The sequence below is a fragment of the Arvicanthis niloticus genome, chromosome 20, assembly GCF_011762505.2.
Source record: "Arvicanthis niloticus isolate mArvNil1 chromosome 20, mArvNil1.pat.X, whole genome shotgun sequence".
Lineage (NCBI taxonomy): Eukaryota > Metazoa > Chordata > Mammalia > Rodentia > Muridae > Arvicanthis > Arvicanthis niloticus.
Window position 1 is genome coordinate 14,104,270 of NC_047677.1, and position 13,955 is coordinate 14,118,224.

At 44.6% G+C, this 13,955-nt stretch overlaps 1 protein-coding gene across 2 annotated transcripts in view; it reads right to left on the reverse strand.

The window, feature by feature from the left end:
* Nucleotides 1–13,955, reverse strand: part of Rtn4ip1 (reticulon 4 interacting protein 1) — a 48,560-nt gene that overhangs the window by 25,883 nt on the left and 8,722 nt on the right. For both annotated transcript variants that reach the window (XM_034524236.2, XM_076917065.1), the window contains exons 4-6: nucleotides 13,756–13,824; nucleotides 12,830–12,954; nucleotides 2,772–2,820 (exon numbers count right to left, since the gene is read on the reverse strand). In XM_034524236.2, the coding sequence (XP_034380127.1) occupies nucleotides 2,772–2,820; nucleotides 12,830–12,954; nucleotides 13,756–13,824 (243 nt within the window). The remainder of the gene's footprint in view (nucleotides 1–2,771; nucleotides 2,821–12,829; nucleotides 12,955–13,755; nucleotides 13,825–13,955) is intronic.

Genomic DNA, 13,955 nt, shown 5'->3' on the forward strand with positions numbered 1-13,955 from the left:
AGGGTCATTTAGGTCACCAGTCACAGTCACCGTTGGCCCTGGCTGTGGGAGCTTGATATGGCCTGGCCAACGGATAACAGCTCACCAGGCTGTTAACCACCTCCAGTTCTCTGCTTTCTGTGGAAAAACAGCTTTTTTCATTTTCCTATTAGAAAGACAATCCTGCGTGCTTAACATTTCTGGATGCTCTGGAGATCTGTGAACACAAGGGCCTTCCTGCTGTGCTCAACAGAATCTCACTGTAGTTTTGAGTAATATTCCCCAAAGGAGGAATGTCAGCGGCTTCCCATGAACCTACAGGCCACAGACAATAGTCTGCTCTGAGTTCTTTCCATGGTTTTTTTTTGTTTTTTAAAGATTTACTTATTTATTTTATGTATGTGAGTACACTGTAGCTGTCTTCAGACACACCAGAAGAGGGCATCAGATCCCATTACAGATGGCTGTGAGCCACCATGTGGTTGCTGGGAATTGAACTCGGGACCTCTGGGAGAGCAGTCGGTGCTCTTAACCCCTGAGCCATCTCTCCAGCCCCTTTTCCAAGTTTTGTATTGGTATATTTAACTATAAGCAATAATGTGCTTCATTGTGCTTTGTTTCCTTAACACAGGATCTCACTATGTAGCCTTGGCTGGGCCATATAAAGATCTCCTGCCTCAACCTTCCAAGTTCTGGATTACAAGCATTTACCACCATGTTTGGCACCTTTTCTGGTTTAAAAGTGGTATTATCTTTTTGTTGTCCAAGTGTGGGTTCTTTATGTAGTTTGGAGATCAAACCCGTTTTTGGATTAATAACTTGTACACTCTCCATTGTATGATGGTTAATACTGACTGCTAACGTGTCAGGATCTAAACTCCCCTGTGACAAGCCTCTGAGCAGGCCTGTGAGGGATGCTTCACAGCAGGTAGATAACTAAGGTGGGGAGACTCACCGCCTCATGAGCAGCCCGGTTCCCAGGCTGTGGTCCCAGACTGCAGAGGAAGGAGACAGCTGGCTGGGCACCAGCATCCATGGCTCTGCTTCCCGGCTGCAGGTGTGAGATCAGCTGGCCCAAGCCTCTGCTGCCATGCCTCCCCTGACACTGGACTGTGAGCCAAGCACGTCCTTTCTTCCTATCTTCTGTCACAGGCACAGGGAAAGTACCTAAGACATGTGGGCTGATTTTATTCCTTGATCGTGCCCTTTGATGTATCGAGATCTTTAACTTGATAAAGTTCAACTTACTTGCTTATATTTTTAATGTCACTTGTGCTGCCAAATCTAAGGTAATGAATATTTATAGCTGTTTTTTCTAAGAGTTTTATGGTTAGTGCTTTTATATTTAATCTTTGATTCACCTTGAATTATTTTTGCATATCATGTGGGTCCAATGTGCTTCCTTTTTATGTGGACATCAAACTATCTTATCATCTGTTAGAAGGACACTTTCTCAACCTTAATGATTTTGCCATTCCTTGTTAAAAACCAGGGGATGGGGCTGGAGACATGGCTCATAAGTTAAAAGCTCTGGCTGCTCTCCCAACTTCAGGATCTAATTCTGTCTTCTGGCCTCTCGGATACCTGTACACGCATGGCATACTCTCACACAGACACAGACACTTTAAACAGCAAAACTGACTATATATGTATAGATCTGTCTCTGGATATTTGACCCTCTTCCATCATGTGCGCTCTCTCTGTCTGTCTTGTCTGTTTGTCTGTCTGTCTCTCCCTCCTTCCCTCCCTCACTATACACACACACACACACACACACACACAAAGAGAGGGGTGGGGGGCAGTGAAAGAGAGAGAAGAAGAGAGATCCATCTTATGTCACTATCCCACTATTTTGATTACTCTAGTTTAATAGTTTGAGGCTTGGAAATTTGGAACTAATTTTATTCTTTTTCAAAAATTTGTCTATGTGGGTTACCTTGCAATTGTATGTACATTTCAGAATAAACTTGCCATGTATGGAAAAAAGGTAGTTGACCTTTTTATTGGCTTAACATTGAATACATAGATCACTTTGAAAGCACACTAGCTTTGTAAATGATATCCTGGCTACTGCATTTCCCTATGGAGTTCAGAATTAATGTCTACACTCTTGACTGGAAACAGCAACAGCTTTGGTATATGCTGCTTACTGCAAACTAGTCTGCAACCGCCATGGTCTTCCTCCCAAAGGGCTTTGCTCCTCACGCAACTGCCTTTACTTTTTTAACTGTTTTAACTTTCCATGTTAAACTACTAGAGAGGCTAATGCTTCCTTTAATTATTAGATAAGTTCATTCAGGTCACTGATATTAAAAGGCATTTCCTAGACGCCCTAGCTTTTTGTACTGTGTTAAAACTGACCAAACCCAATCTGGGGAGTACAGTGTCTCAGCTTACAGACTACAGTCCATTAGAGAGGAAGTCAGGGCACAAACTCAAGGCAGGAACTGAAGCCGAGGCCACGGAGGAGTGCTGTTCACTGGCTGGTTTCCGTGGTTTGTTCAGCCTGCTTTCTTTATACAACTCAGGACCACCTGTCCTGGTATGGCACCATCGACAGTGGGCTGGCCCCTCCCACACTGAACATTAATCAAGAACATGCCCCATGGAGATGCCCGTAAGCCGATCTGATAGACATTCCCTCTTCCCAGGTAACTATAGTTGGTGCCAAGTTAACAAAACTAGACAGCATACTAAACTCAGCTTTCGAGGAAAGTAATTTATAATATATGAATTTATAAATTCATATAAACAAAAATCTTCCTAGTCACAAGATTAAGAAATCCTTTTACCTGTATCGCAAAAGTACCAACTCCACCTGACGCACCCAAGATTAGCGCACTGCAACAGAAGAGAAAGCAAGCGGTGAGACACCGGGCAGGCACACCTGACGAACAGGACTTCTAAAGATGAAACTTCCACAGTGACAAGCAATCCCCAAAGCAAATAAAGTTATCCTCCTTCCCAAGGCTAAACTACACAGATTTCACCAAGAAGCTGCAGATAAATAAAATGAAACCTTTTGCAAACTCTTAACTGAGAACACAAAACACCTGCAGACCAACAATTTACTTCTGCAGGTAGCTTGGATGGTGCTTTGTAATCTCCGCTTCACAATTAATTTATTCTAGGCTAAAGCTAGCACACTTCTGTGTAAAGAGGAAGCTTCTCAATGCTGTTCTCTCAGAAGTCACATTCCTGACCACATTCCTGCTGAGGCAGAAGGAACACCTTGTGTTCAGGCATGTCTTGCTAAGCTCATCAACTGTCACAGACAGACTTATCCTCTGTATGATTTCCTGTGGAAGCCAATGACTGTGTCCTGTCAGCACAAGCATCCTGGGCTCCAGGCTCTTACCACAGCTACGCAGTGGCCCTCCTGCCACTTGAGACCTGGGCTGGGGAGACGACAACTTAGCCTGAAGTCCATGGAGAGAGGGGCAGAGATAAGAAGGGAGAGATCCCGATCCTCTCCATTTGTGACTATCTTAAAATGTAATGCAAGGCTAGGTGTGCACAGTCAGAGAACAATACAGAGCCACCATCCATTTCCCAAAGAAGTCTGTGATCTGAATGCGAAGCCATAGTCAAAACGCATGGCATCAGGCAGGCGAGATGGCTCCGTGGGTAAAAGTGCTTGATGTGAAAGTCTGACCACCTGAGATCAACCATCGGCAGCCACAGAGGGTGGGGGGCAGAATAAACACTTAAAAGTTGTTGTCTGCCTCCATACGTGTGCTATGGAACATGCACACACACACACACACACACACAGGAGAGGGAGGGAGGGAGGGAGGGAGGGAGGGAGGGAGGGAAAGAGAGAGAGAGGGAGAGAGAGAACTTGGACTTTGTGGTCTCAAACACCTGGAACACTGTAATGGACTGCATGGTGCTATGCTCCCAGTAGAGGTGGAAGGACATTGCACAATGGTTGTCTGGTATCTGATACTATATTAACTATTATGGAGGCTATTTCATGAAAATTCTCTGAATGCCCTCAGAAAACACTGCTGAGATAAGTGGAGGGAGTGCCTGCCGTCTGTCTACCACTATCATTATATAACTACTAGTTATGGGCCTTCTGTCTTCACTATGAGACAGTTTAGCATTTTGCCGCCTACCGCTAACCAGTGCACTGAGCCTCAGAACACGCGCCCTGCCTGTAATCTTAGCTGCCTCATCTTTCCTGTCCCTCACTCAAATCACAGAGGCTGATTATTATCATCTGTTATATGTTAAAAGTTATGACTATAATTTCCAAGCCAGCTGTTCCCTTTGAAATACCATTAAATATAATTAAAAGAAGTCTCCTTGAAAATCACGTTACTTCTAGAAGTGGTTTTCATCTCAAAACCATCACTAGCGAAGAACAGGCGACACTCTGAAGATGTCCACCTGCTCCGAACTTCAGCCCCATGCTATAGCGTGGGGAAAGACCATGGGAGGTGTCATACAGCTGAGGTGCTGGTACACACTGGAATCCCAGCACTCAGGAGGCTGAGGCAGGAGGACCGTAAGCTCAAGGTCAGCCTGGGCAATTCAGTGAGAACCTGTCTCAAACCAAATCAATGTAAACAATAGCAAAACACCTATCATACAGATATTCAACAAGAATTTACCCACAAAATATTTGACCTTGACTTTTTGAATATTGTCTAAATTAGTCAAATTCTCCTTTGAGTAACATCACACTTTTAACCTATATTTAGGACAGAGAAAAAACAGGCATTTTATCTGTTTTTGGTTGTCTAGCACTGGTGATTTTTGAGTCATAAAGCTATTTGTTTAAGAAAATGCCTTTCTGGTGGCTTGAGAACATTTTCCTATGAAAGCTACAGATCCGTGGCCATTATTCTGAGAAACACCCCAGCACTGGCATTACTCTGCCTGGTGGGTTTGTCTGCTTTTGTATAAGGGTTGGAGATAAAGGAGGACACACTTGGCAGACAGGATTAAAAGGCTAGCAAATATAATGGCTGCCTGGGGTCCAACTGCCAGACAGGTCTCTGCTTTCCTTCCTTATCAGTTCATCTCTTCTCCATAACCCTTAATCTGAAGCAGTCTCACTTTCTAAATAAAACAGCAAAATTATCTCACAAAAGAGGGCTGGGCAGTAGAGTGAGGTTCTGCATCCAGCGTCAGTTCCCAACGCTACCACCTGAGGGCGCCCTCAAAGTGTAACCGAGCCCAGAAGCAGACTCAAGAAGTGCTGGAGGCACTGGGGGAGGACACACATTTTTCTGGCCGCACAAACTTTAGTTTTGTGTAGGGTCAGGCAGGGACTATTCTGTTTTCAAACAAAGTCAATCTCTAAAAGAACAGCAAGCAAAATAAATTCTAAAGGCAGCAATCAGCTGACGCTCTGTTGCTAACCTACAAGGCTGTGGCACCCACACTCGCACAAGCAGCCGGCTCTCGGCTCTCGGTGCTGCTCATCACCTAGCTTGCTGTGTTGCCATACTGCACACGCACACCCGACCTAAGGCAAAAGCTTGGCAAGGTGCAAACACGGTGCTCGTGCCGTTTTTCTATCAGCGGTCGTGGCCTTCGAGACAGTTCATGTTGTGGAGACCCCCAATCATAAAACTGCTTCCATTGCTACTTCATGACTGTAATTTTGCTACTGTTATAAATTATAATGTAAATATTTTTGGAGACATGTTTGCCAAAGGGGTTACAACCCAGAGGCTAAGAATCACTGGCTTCTATAGGTAAAAGCCCCTGAACATTGTAACTCAAGACTGTCCAGGTCTTTAACACATGCCCTCTCACTTCATAAACCACAGCTTACTCTAAAAATTCTGAAGACTGAACTAATGGCAGATCTAGAAAACACTGGAGCCGGGCGGTGGTGGCGCACGCCTTTAATCCCAGCACTTGGGAGGCAGAGGCAGGCGAATTTCTGAGTTCGAGGCCAGCCTGGTCTACAGAGTGAGTTCCAGGACAGCCAGGGCTACACAGAGAAACCCTGTCTCAAAAAAAAACAAAAAAAACAAAAAAAAACAAAAAAAAAAGAAAGAAAACACTGGAAAATAGAAATAATTATTATAATGCTATACATTCCTCTTTGTTGTTGAGACAGAGTATTAGGTAGCCCCAGCTGGCCTCAGACTTGCTATGTAGCTGAGGGTGGTCTTGAACTCCTGACCTTCCTATGTCAGCCTCCAGAGTGGGGTTACAGGTATGTGCTACCATACTTGCTTTCTTAAACTCTAAATCCTAACTTGCTCTGTCATTTCTGCCTAATGTCTGAAAGTCTCTCTGAATAAGCCAACAATGTATTGATTTAACAGTGGCTTCTTTGGAGAGATGGCTCAGCAGCTAAGAATACTTGCTGATCTTGCAGAGGACCTGAGTTCAGTTCCCAGCACCCATGTCAGGTGGCTTTCAATTGCCATAACTCTACTTCAAGGAGATCACACGGGGTGAGGAGGGGTGGGGACCGAGGAGGAGGAACTTACCCTCAGGTTTCTCTTCTGTCTTGGCCTGAGGAAACTTGGGCTGCAAATGTACACACAGATCTTGGCACTGATTCATGGCGCGCTTTCTAACCCAGGTATAATAGGCTTCCCTGGTTCCCCGAGATTAAAATACCACCTATTAGATTCTAATGGCTTAGAAAGTAAGACTAAGTCCGGCTCTGTTTTCTACAGGAAGCCTTTAGGAAATAAGAATGGTGCTGACGATCACCCACCTTGAGTTTTCAAGAGCTACTTTTCAATGTAGGAGTGGAAAGCCAGGTGAAGCTGCAGCCGGCCTATCCCAGCACAACACACTGCTCACTTACTATGCTAAGTTCCCTACTGACGTGGATGAGAAACTCTGACTAAGTGAGATATAATAGAGTTACAAAACAAAGGAACCCAATGAGACTAAGAGAGCCTGGACTGGTTTCCTTTCCTTCTAAATCTGTAATTCATACCGACATTTCCCAGTTTGCAGAACAGTTCATGTACAAGTTAGACATCTGAAATGTAAACACACTTTCCCATGAACACAAAGCTATTTATAAGCTTTGGTAAATGCCCAGCATAACTGCTTCTAACCCATAATGGACCAAGAACTTCAGATACTGACTAACAATGGTTCTATTATCTAAGATTATTCAGAATTTCGACAGGCTCTTGAGATGGCTCTTCCATTCAGGACAGGTCCTAGAACAGGTGAAGCGTGAGCTCCTTGGCTCATACACAGAAGCAGACTGAAGGGAGGAATACCGACAGTAACAAATATGAGAAGCAGAGTGTTCCAAGCAGGATGAATTGTCAGGTTCATTGTTAGGGTGAGCCTTTCACCCACAAAGGAGTCCTGGCAGCAAATTTGCACACACAGAGCTTTGTACAATTTAACAAAACTAAGCTGTGCAATCACAATCAGCTAAGACAGAGGTCTCCTCCCCTCCTCCACTGGCTCATTCATCCTCCCCTCTAGCAGGGATACTGGACTTGGCTGATAAGTTGACTTAGAGACACAGTGGTCTCTTCCTAACTGTGGTTCACATTCTTTCGTTCTAATTACCCACCCTCAACTGTGGCCCCAAAACAAAAAATTCAAAATTATAAAATTAAATGATGTCTAAGATTTAAATAACTTTTACAAGAGCACATCAATAAAATGTGTCTGTTTATCTGTAGAGTCAGAACCCGCTGGGGAAGTTATCTTTCATGGATCCGAAGAACTGTTGTCCATTGCTTTGGATTTAGTGGGAAAAACTATCTGTGATTACAAGTCACTTCTGCATAGAATTATAAGTTCTTGCTGGCTGTTGCAGCTTAATAATGCCTCCCAAGCCATGGGCAATAGTGCAGGCTTGCAATCCCAACACTCAAGAGCCTGAGGAGAAGAACAAATGTTGAAAGTCAGCCTAGGGTACACAAGAAGAACCGACTTCAGACTGGCAAATGGCTCAGCAGGTGGAGGACCCAAGCCGGATCCCTGGAACCTGAAGCAGAAACTCAGTTTCAACAAAAGTGTTCTCTGCCCTCCGCACGTGTGTGTGATGTGTACCAACCGTCTCCCACACCAATCTTTTTCTTTAAGAGTCTCGGAGAGGGCCCAGCTGGTGAAACTGCTCACTACAAGACGGCCGCCTGAGTGTGTCCCCAGGACACACGTGTGGAAGGAGAGGACTGCCTTTTGAGAGCTGTCCTAAGACCTCTCTGTGCACACACACACATAGGCAAATACAACTTTACAAGATTGAAATGCAGAGGAAGAATCCAGTAGGAGGCTTATTTCCACAAGTTATGTTTAAGATACAAAGCGGAGAGCGGGCTGGGGAGGGTGCTCTTTGAGAGATAAGAAAGTCCAGCCCCCTGGAGGAGAGGCAGGGGCATCACTGGATTGAGCACTTGACCTCACAGGAAAGCTGCAAATGAATGGTGAGCTCAGAGAGGGCCACATCGCAGTGAAGAGTAATGGTTTCTAACCCTCAAAGACAACAGGCCCAGGACTCACACAGCTCACTGTAAGACCCGACTGTCAGGGAGGCTCAACAAGTTTTTCACTGAGCCATTCCAGCTCCCGGGAAAAGAAGCCAGGAGTCAGGAAACATTTGCTCACTTAGCACTGACCAGGCCCAGGCCTCACAAAGCTCACAGGGGCAACAGAGGCAGAGTGGAAAGAAACAAGGGTGACAAAGTGAAGGACAGGCACCTGAAGGCACAACAAGGAAGGAAGCTGGGGGATCGCCAGGCAGACATTCTAATTTCAAAGTAAGCACATGTTAGGGGGTGGGGAGTGAACGTTGGAAAATTTCAGCCTGTTTAATTCTTTAAACAGAATGAGGTGCCTAATTTACCTGACAGAGATCCTAATCTCAGAATATAAACCAAACCAAAACACCAAAATCTGCAAAGTATTCCTATCAGTGAATTGAGTTTCAAGTGGGCACAATTCAGAAGTGAACTGTTTGGTGCAGCAGGTATACTTTAATCTCTAACACTTTTTTCTGCTTCTGCCAAACACAGAGAACTACAATTTTCCCAGAAGAGATGAGTTTCAGGCAGCGAGTGACACTCAGGTGTGGCCACAGCCCTACCAATCAATACAACCATTAAATTGTATCATAGTTTTAAAATGAAGTGTAACAAATTTACAACTTGGAGTCTGAGGGGGAAGAGCATGTGTATGGCTCAAGGTTTCCAGCACACACGCGCGCACACACGCACACGCACACACATATTCTCACTATTTTAAGGTACTCCCATTTCTTGTGATTGTCACAACTAAGTAATTAGGCTAGAGTCAGGCTATTACTATAGCTCACATGTAATGATTTTGTCAAGCTGACACTTCTGGGGCCACCAAGTGCCAACTGCCACAGTTCCAATGTTTGTAATGTGTCCCTCCAAAACTCGCCCACTGCTCTCTGAACTCCAGGTGCAGGTGCAGGAGGTATTTTAGGTCATGTGGGTGGAACCCTCTGAAGGACCTTCCAAAGATCTTGGCCGTTCCAGCATGTGGAGACTGTCTGCACACCTACCAGAAGTTCACCCGCTTCACCTATCGAGGAAGACTGCTGGTACTTTGGTCTTGGCCTTTCTAAACTGCAGAAATGCGAGGAACAAACCCCTGCTGTTTATAAGCCACCACTATGTAGCATTTTGTTCTAGAAGGGAAAGGGAGGCAGGCACAGGCCCCCTATGTGCATGAAGAGAAGTCTCTGATGTGGATTACTGAGGCTCCTTGAGGAACTGCACTCCAGTTCCATCCTCAGGGGCTACATCAATTAGCAGACCCAATCTAATATCTTTCTTTAATGGCTCTGGGGCCAGCAAGATGGACCATTGGGTCAAGGCATTTGCCACCAAGTTTGAAAACTGAGTTTGTTGCCAGAACCACTGTGGTGGCAAGAACTGACTTCCTAACATTGTCCTCTGAACTCCATATACACTCTATGGTCCAAACACTGTCCTCTGAACTCCACACACCCTGTGGTATGTACATGCTCTCACCCACAAAGTAAGTTAAATAAAATATAATTTAAATTCTGTTTAAACTTTTAGAATATGTGATGACCCTAAAAGATATAAAATGATCCCACTTCTCAAACTCTTCTCACAACTTAGGATCTTATGTTCAGACACTCAGAGAAAACAGCAAAGAGACCACAAATAGCATGTGGCCATTTGGTGAGGGAAGCAGAGGGAACAACAGAGAAGATCCCAGGGCTCTGAGTCTCCAGTAGTAGCTTTAACAGACAGTAACAGTAAGCCAACTAACTACCCATAAATGAACAGCAAGTTGGGCACTGACAGAGATAAATCTAAGGAAAAGCCGCTAGATTTCTGTCTGTGGTAGGATGAATAGGTATGGCCCCCAAAGGCTCATGTGTTTGAATGCCTGACCCACAGGGAAGGACACTATTAGGAGGTATGGCCTTGTTGGAGTAGGTGTGGCCTTATTAGAGGAAGTGTGTCACTGTGGGGGTGGGCATAAGGTCTCATATGTTCAAGCTACACCCGGTGTGGTACACAGTCTCCTCCTGGCTGCCTTCAGATCAAGATAGAGAATTATCAGCTCCTCCAGCACCATGTCTGCCTGGACATTGCCATGCTTGCTTCCTGTCATGATGATAATGGACTGAACCTCTGAACCTGTGAGCCAGCCCCAATTAAATGTTGTCCTTTATAAGAGTTGCCATGGTCATGGTGTCTCTTCACAGCAATGAGGCCCTAAAACATTGTCCCTACATTGGTTGTTTTGTTTTGTTGGTTTTTTTTTTTTTTTTTTTTTTTTCACAGTATACTAAAACATGCTCAGAGAGCCAAACAGCAAAAGAACCAAGAGGTCTGCAACCATACCATGCACGCAGCCATATAGGCACAGTGAGCCCCGGGTTCTTAAGGGAAAGGAATCAAAACATAATGCCTCCAATCTGCAAGATCTCTACAGGTTAGTAAGGAACAAAGCCTATGGTCAAATCTATTCAATTGTCTGACAAAAATGGCAACTTCAAAACAGATAACCCATGAAAATGGAAAAAGAAGGTTGGCCTTTAGAATAAATATTTGCCTTTAATTCTGAGATGCATAGTAGCACCTCATCCAACAAATAGCCTTCAGATGCTTTCAGAAATAAAGCCTAAATGTGTACAAATACAATGCTTTATTGTCCCACATTAAAGTGCAATATTTCATAATGGGAAAGCAGAGTGACATAGGCTTTATTTGTAATAAGAAATAAAGAAAAGAACTATGGGGCTGGGAAGAGGGATCAGTGAGTAAAGTCACCTGCCAGTGAGTCTGGGATGAGGGGTCAGTGAGTAAAGTCACCTGCCACCAAGCCTGGGGACCTGAGTTCCATTTGGGGGCCCATGTGGTGGAAGGAGGGAACCAGTAAGTTGCTCTCTGATAGTGCACATCTCCTTCCCACATACACAAATAAATGTATTTTAAAAATAAACTGTGTTATTTTATTCCAGTATTAACTACATGTAGCTCTCCCCAGCCTTTCAGTGACTAACTGGTCCAGAATACCTACTTTCCTACCAACAAACAAAATCATAATTTTCACTGCCAACTTTCTTTGTAAAAGAGCTTTCTAACACTTATGTTAAATAATGTTAACATTTAACATTATTGGGGAGGGGTATGTTCTCTCGTGACCCCCAGCTATCGGCTCAGCTGAAGCACCTTTATCTGCTGAGCCAGTTCACTGGTCCCTATGTCAACTTTCTAAAATAGTAACTACACTATTATGTCCTTGTTAATAGCAGAAGCCACCATTTATTGAGTGCCACCAGCTTTACATGTACAATCTCATTTTTAAATCTTTAAAACAAAGCTCAGAGAAAAGACTGAATAGGTCACTCAGCTATGAAGCAGCAGAATCAGAACATGTATGAGAAGCTAAGAGTCCCCACTCCACAGGGTCCTGTCAGAGCCGCTGTGGTTATCTGTACTACAGGCTCCTTGCACACTGGTTGTTCTTCTGCATACATAACCAGGATTAGGCTTATAAATTGGGTAAAATAATAAATAAAACCTTGTAATTTGTAACAAAGCAGATAATGTAGCACTATGCTTAATAACAGTTACATGGTCTCCCTTTGACTCTCTCAGAACATCTTACTCTCCTGAACTTGCCGTCTATCTCAGATCCTGGTTGACCACAGGAGACTGGCATGCATGATGAGGACAACTGAGCCCAGAGCTGTCACTGCATCACAGCTGACCTAAGCCAGCCTCATCCCAGTCACCAGAGCAACAGGACCAACCTCGAGGGGAACTCAAGACTACTCAGCAGCGTTTTGTAGGTTCAATAACAGCTACAAGCTTTTGAGCAAGCCCAGGCCAGGGCAGGAAGCACAGCTCTCAGCTTGGCATGCTCCTTACACACAGCAGACTGCCCTCTCCCTTTCTAGGAGCCTCACAAAAGCTGAGACTTGTCTCAGGAGGTTCACAGAGAAAATCTGGTCCCAGGGCTCAAGAGATGGCTCAGCTGTTATGATAATCTGTGCTCCTGCAGAGGACACAGGCCTCCTTTTAGGGCACACACTGGGTGGCTCCTGTAACTCCAGTTCCAAGAGATCGAATGCTTTCTTCTGGCCCAGGCACCTGCATGCATCTGGTGCACATAAATTCATAGGCATACATACAGTACGCACATATGTAAAGAAAAAAGTTTAAATGCCTTAAAATAGGAGACTCTGACTCCTAGAGATCCCAACTTGACATCTTTTAATTCCCATTTGATTCAGCTGAGAATGAGGCTTTAAAATAAAATGTATCACGTGTTAGCATGACTGCTCATGCAGCTGATGGTAATCTCGGCATGAGCAGATCTGCCAGAAAGAACTAGCAGAGAGAAAGGGACCCTCAGCAATCGCTCGCCACTGGCCACTTACCGTTTCCCCGTGCAGTTCCTGTCATTCAGGCCACCGACCTTGTTTATGGCAGACCAGGCTGTGAGCGCCACATATGGCAGTGAGGCAGCTTGAGTATGAGTGAGCGATTTGGGCTTGTGTGAGACCTACATCAAAAGAAAACGGCCAAAGCTAAGCAGGCACTTGCCAGCCTACAGATACAGCTCAGCACACTCAGCCTCACGGGAAAGCAAGGTTCCCACAGAGAACTCTGTAAACTACTCTGGGTTCAGAGTTTACTGCACACACCACTCCAAAGCTAGTCTCAAAGCAGCTCTTCACCTGTATCCCAGCAGCTCAGTAATGTTCTGTAGGCTACAATATTAGATACAGATACTTCATTGTGGATTTTAAAAGACCATATATGGGTTCATGTTAGACCCAACTTTTTTCCCAGAGTTAAATTCAAATAAACTTCAAATCCTGATAAACACATTTTAATGAGTCTTTGAGATTAACTGCTACCCTACTCTGTTTTCTGGAAAGTAATTTTCTCGACTTTCTCATACCCTAGAGTAACTGCTCCTAACTCCGCCTCCAGGCTTCCTTCTAGGGCCAATTTCCTCAATCTTAACCCTTCCTCTCTACTCAGATCTAGATCCCTTGACTCTTCTACAGCTATTCTAAACAGCGTGATCCCTCCACACGCATATCCCTTAGATATGCGTGGTTCATATTGGGTGAAGAAACTGGCCAGCCTCCAAATCTCAGTGCAAGTCTCTGCTCTACGGGATAGTGACGGCTGCTCTGGCAGGCCACACTAACAGAAACAGCCTTCCAAAGTTTCCTATTCTTTATTCTAGCTCTCTCTAAAACACAAAGCTAATCTGAAAAGCCACTAGGGACTCTAGAAATGCGGGCCCGTCTTTCTTATACAGCTGTGCATTTCAGCACTGGCGGCGAGTTACCTCATTCCCACTGACCACAACAAATTCTGAGAGAGTGCCTTGTTTCCAAGGAGGAACTGCAGCCCAGACCTGAAACACAGACATACAGCTTTATTAGATACAGAGATTTCTGAGTGAAGCTATGCATGAAGATATTCCCTAGTACACAGCCAGCTACCCAGAGGAGGGGAAGAGGGTAGGGCTCCAGTACAAAAAAAGCT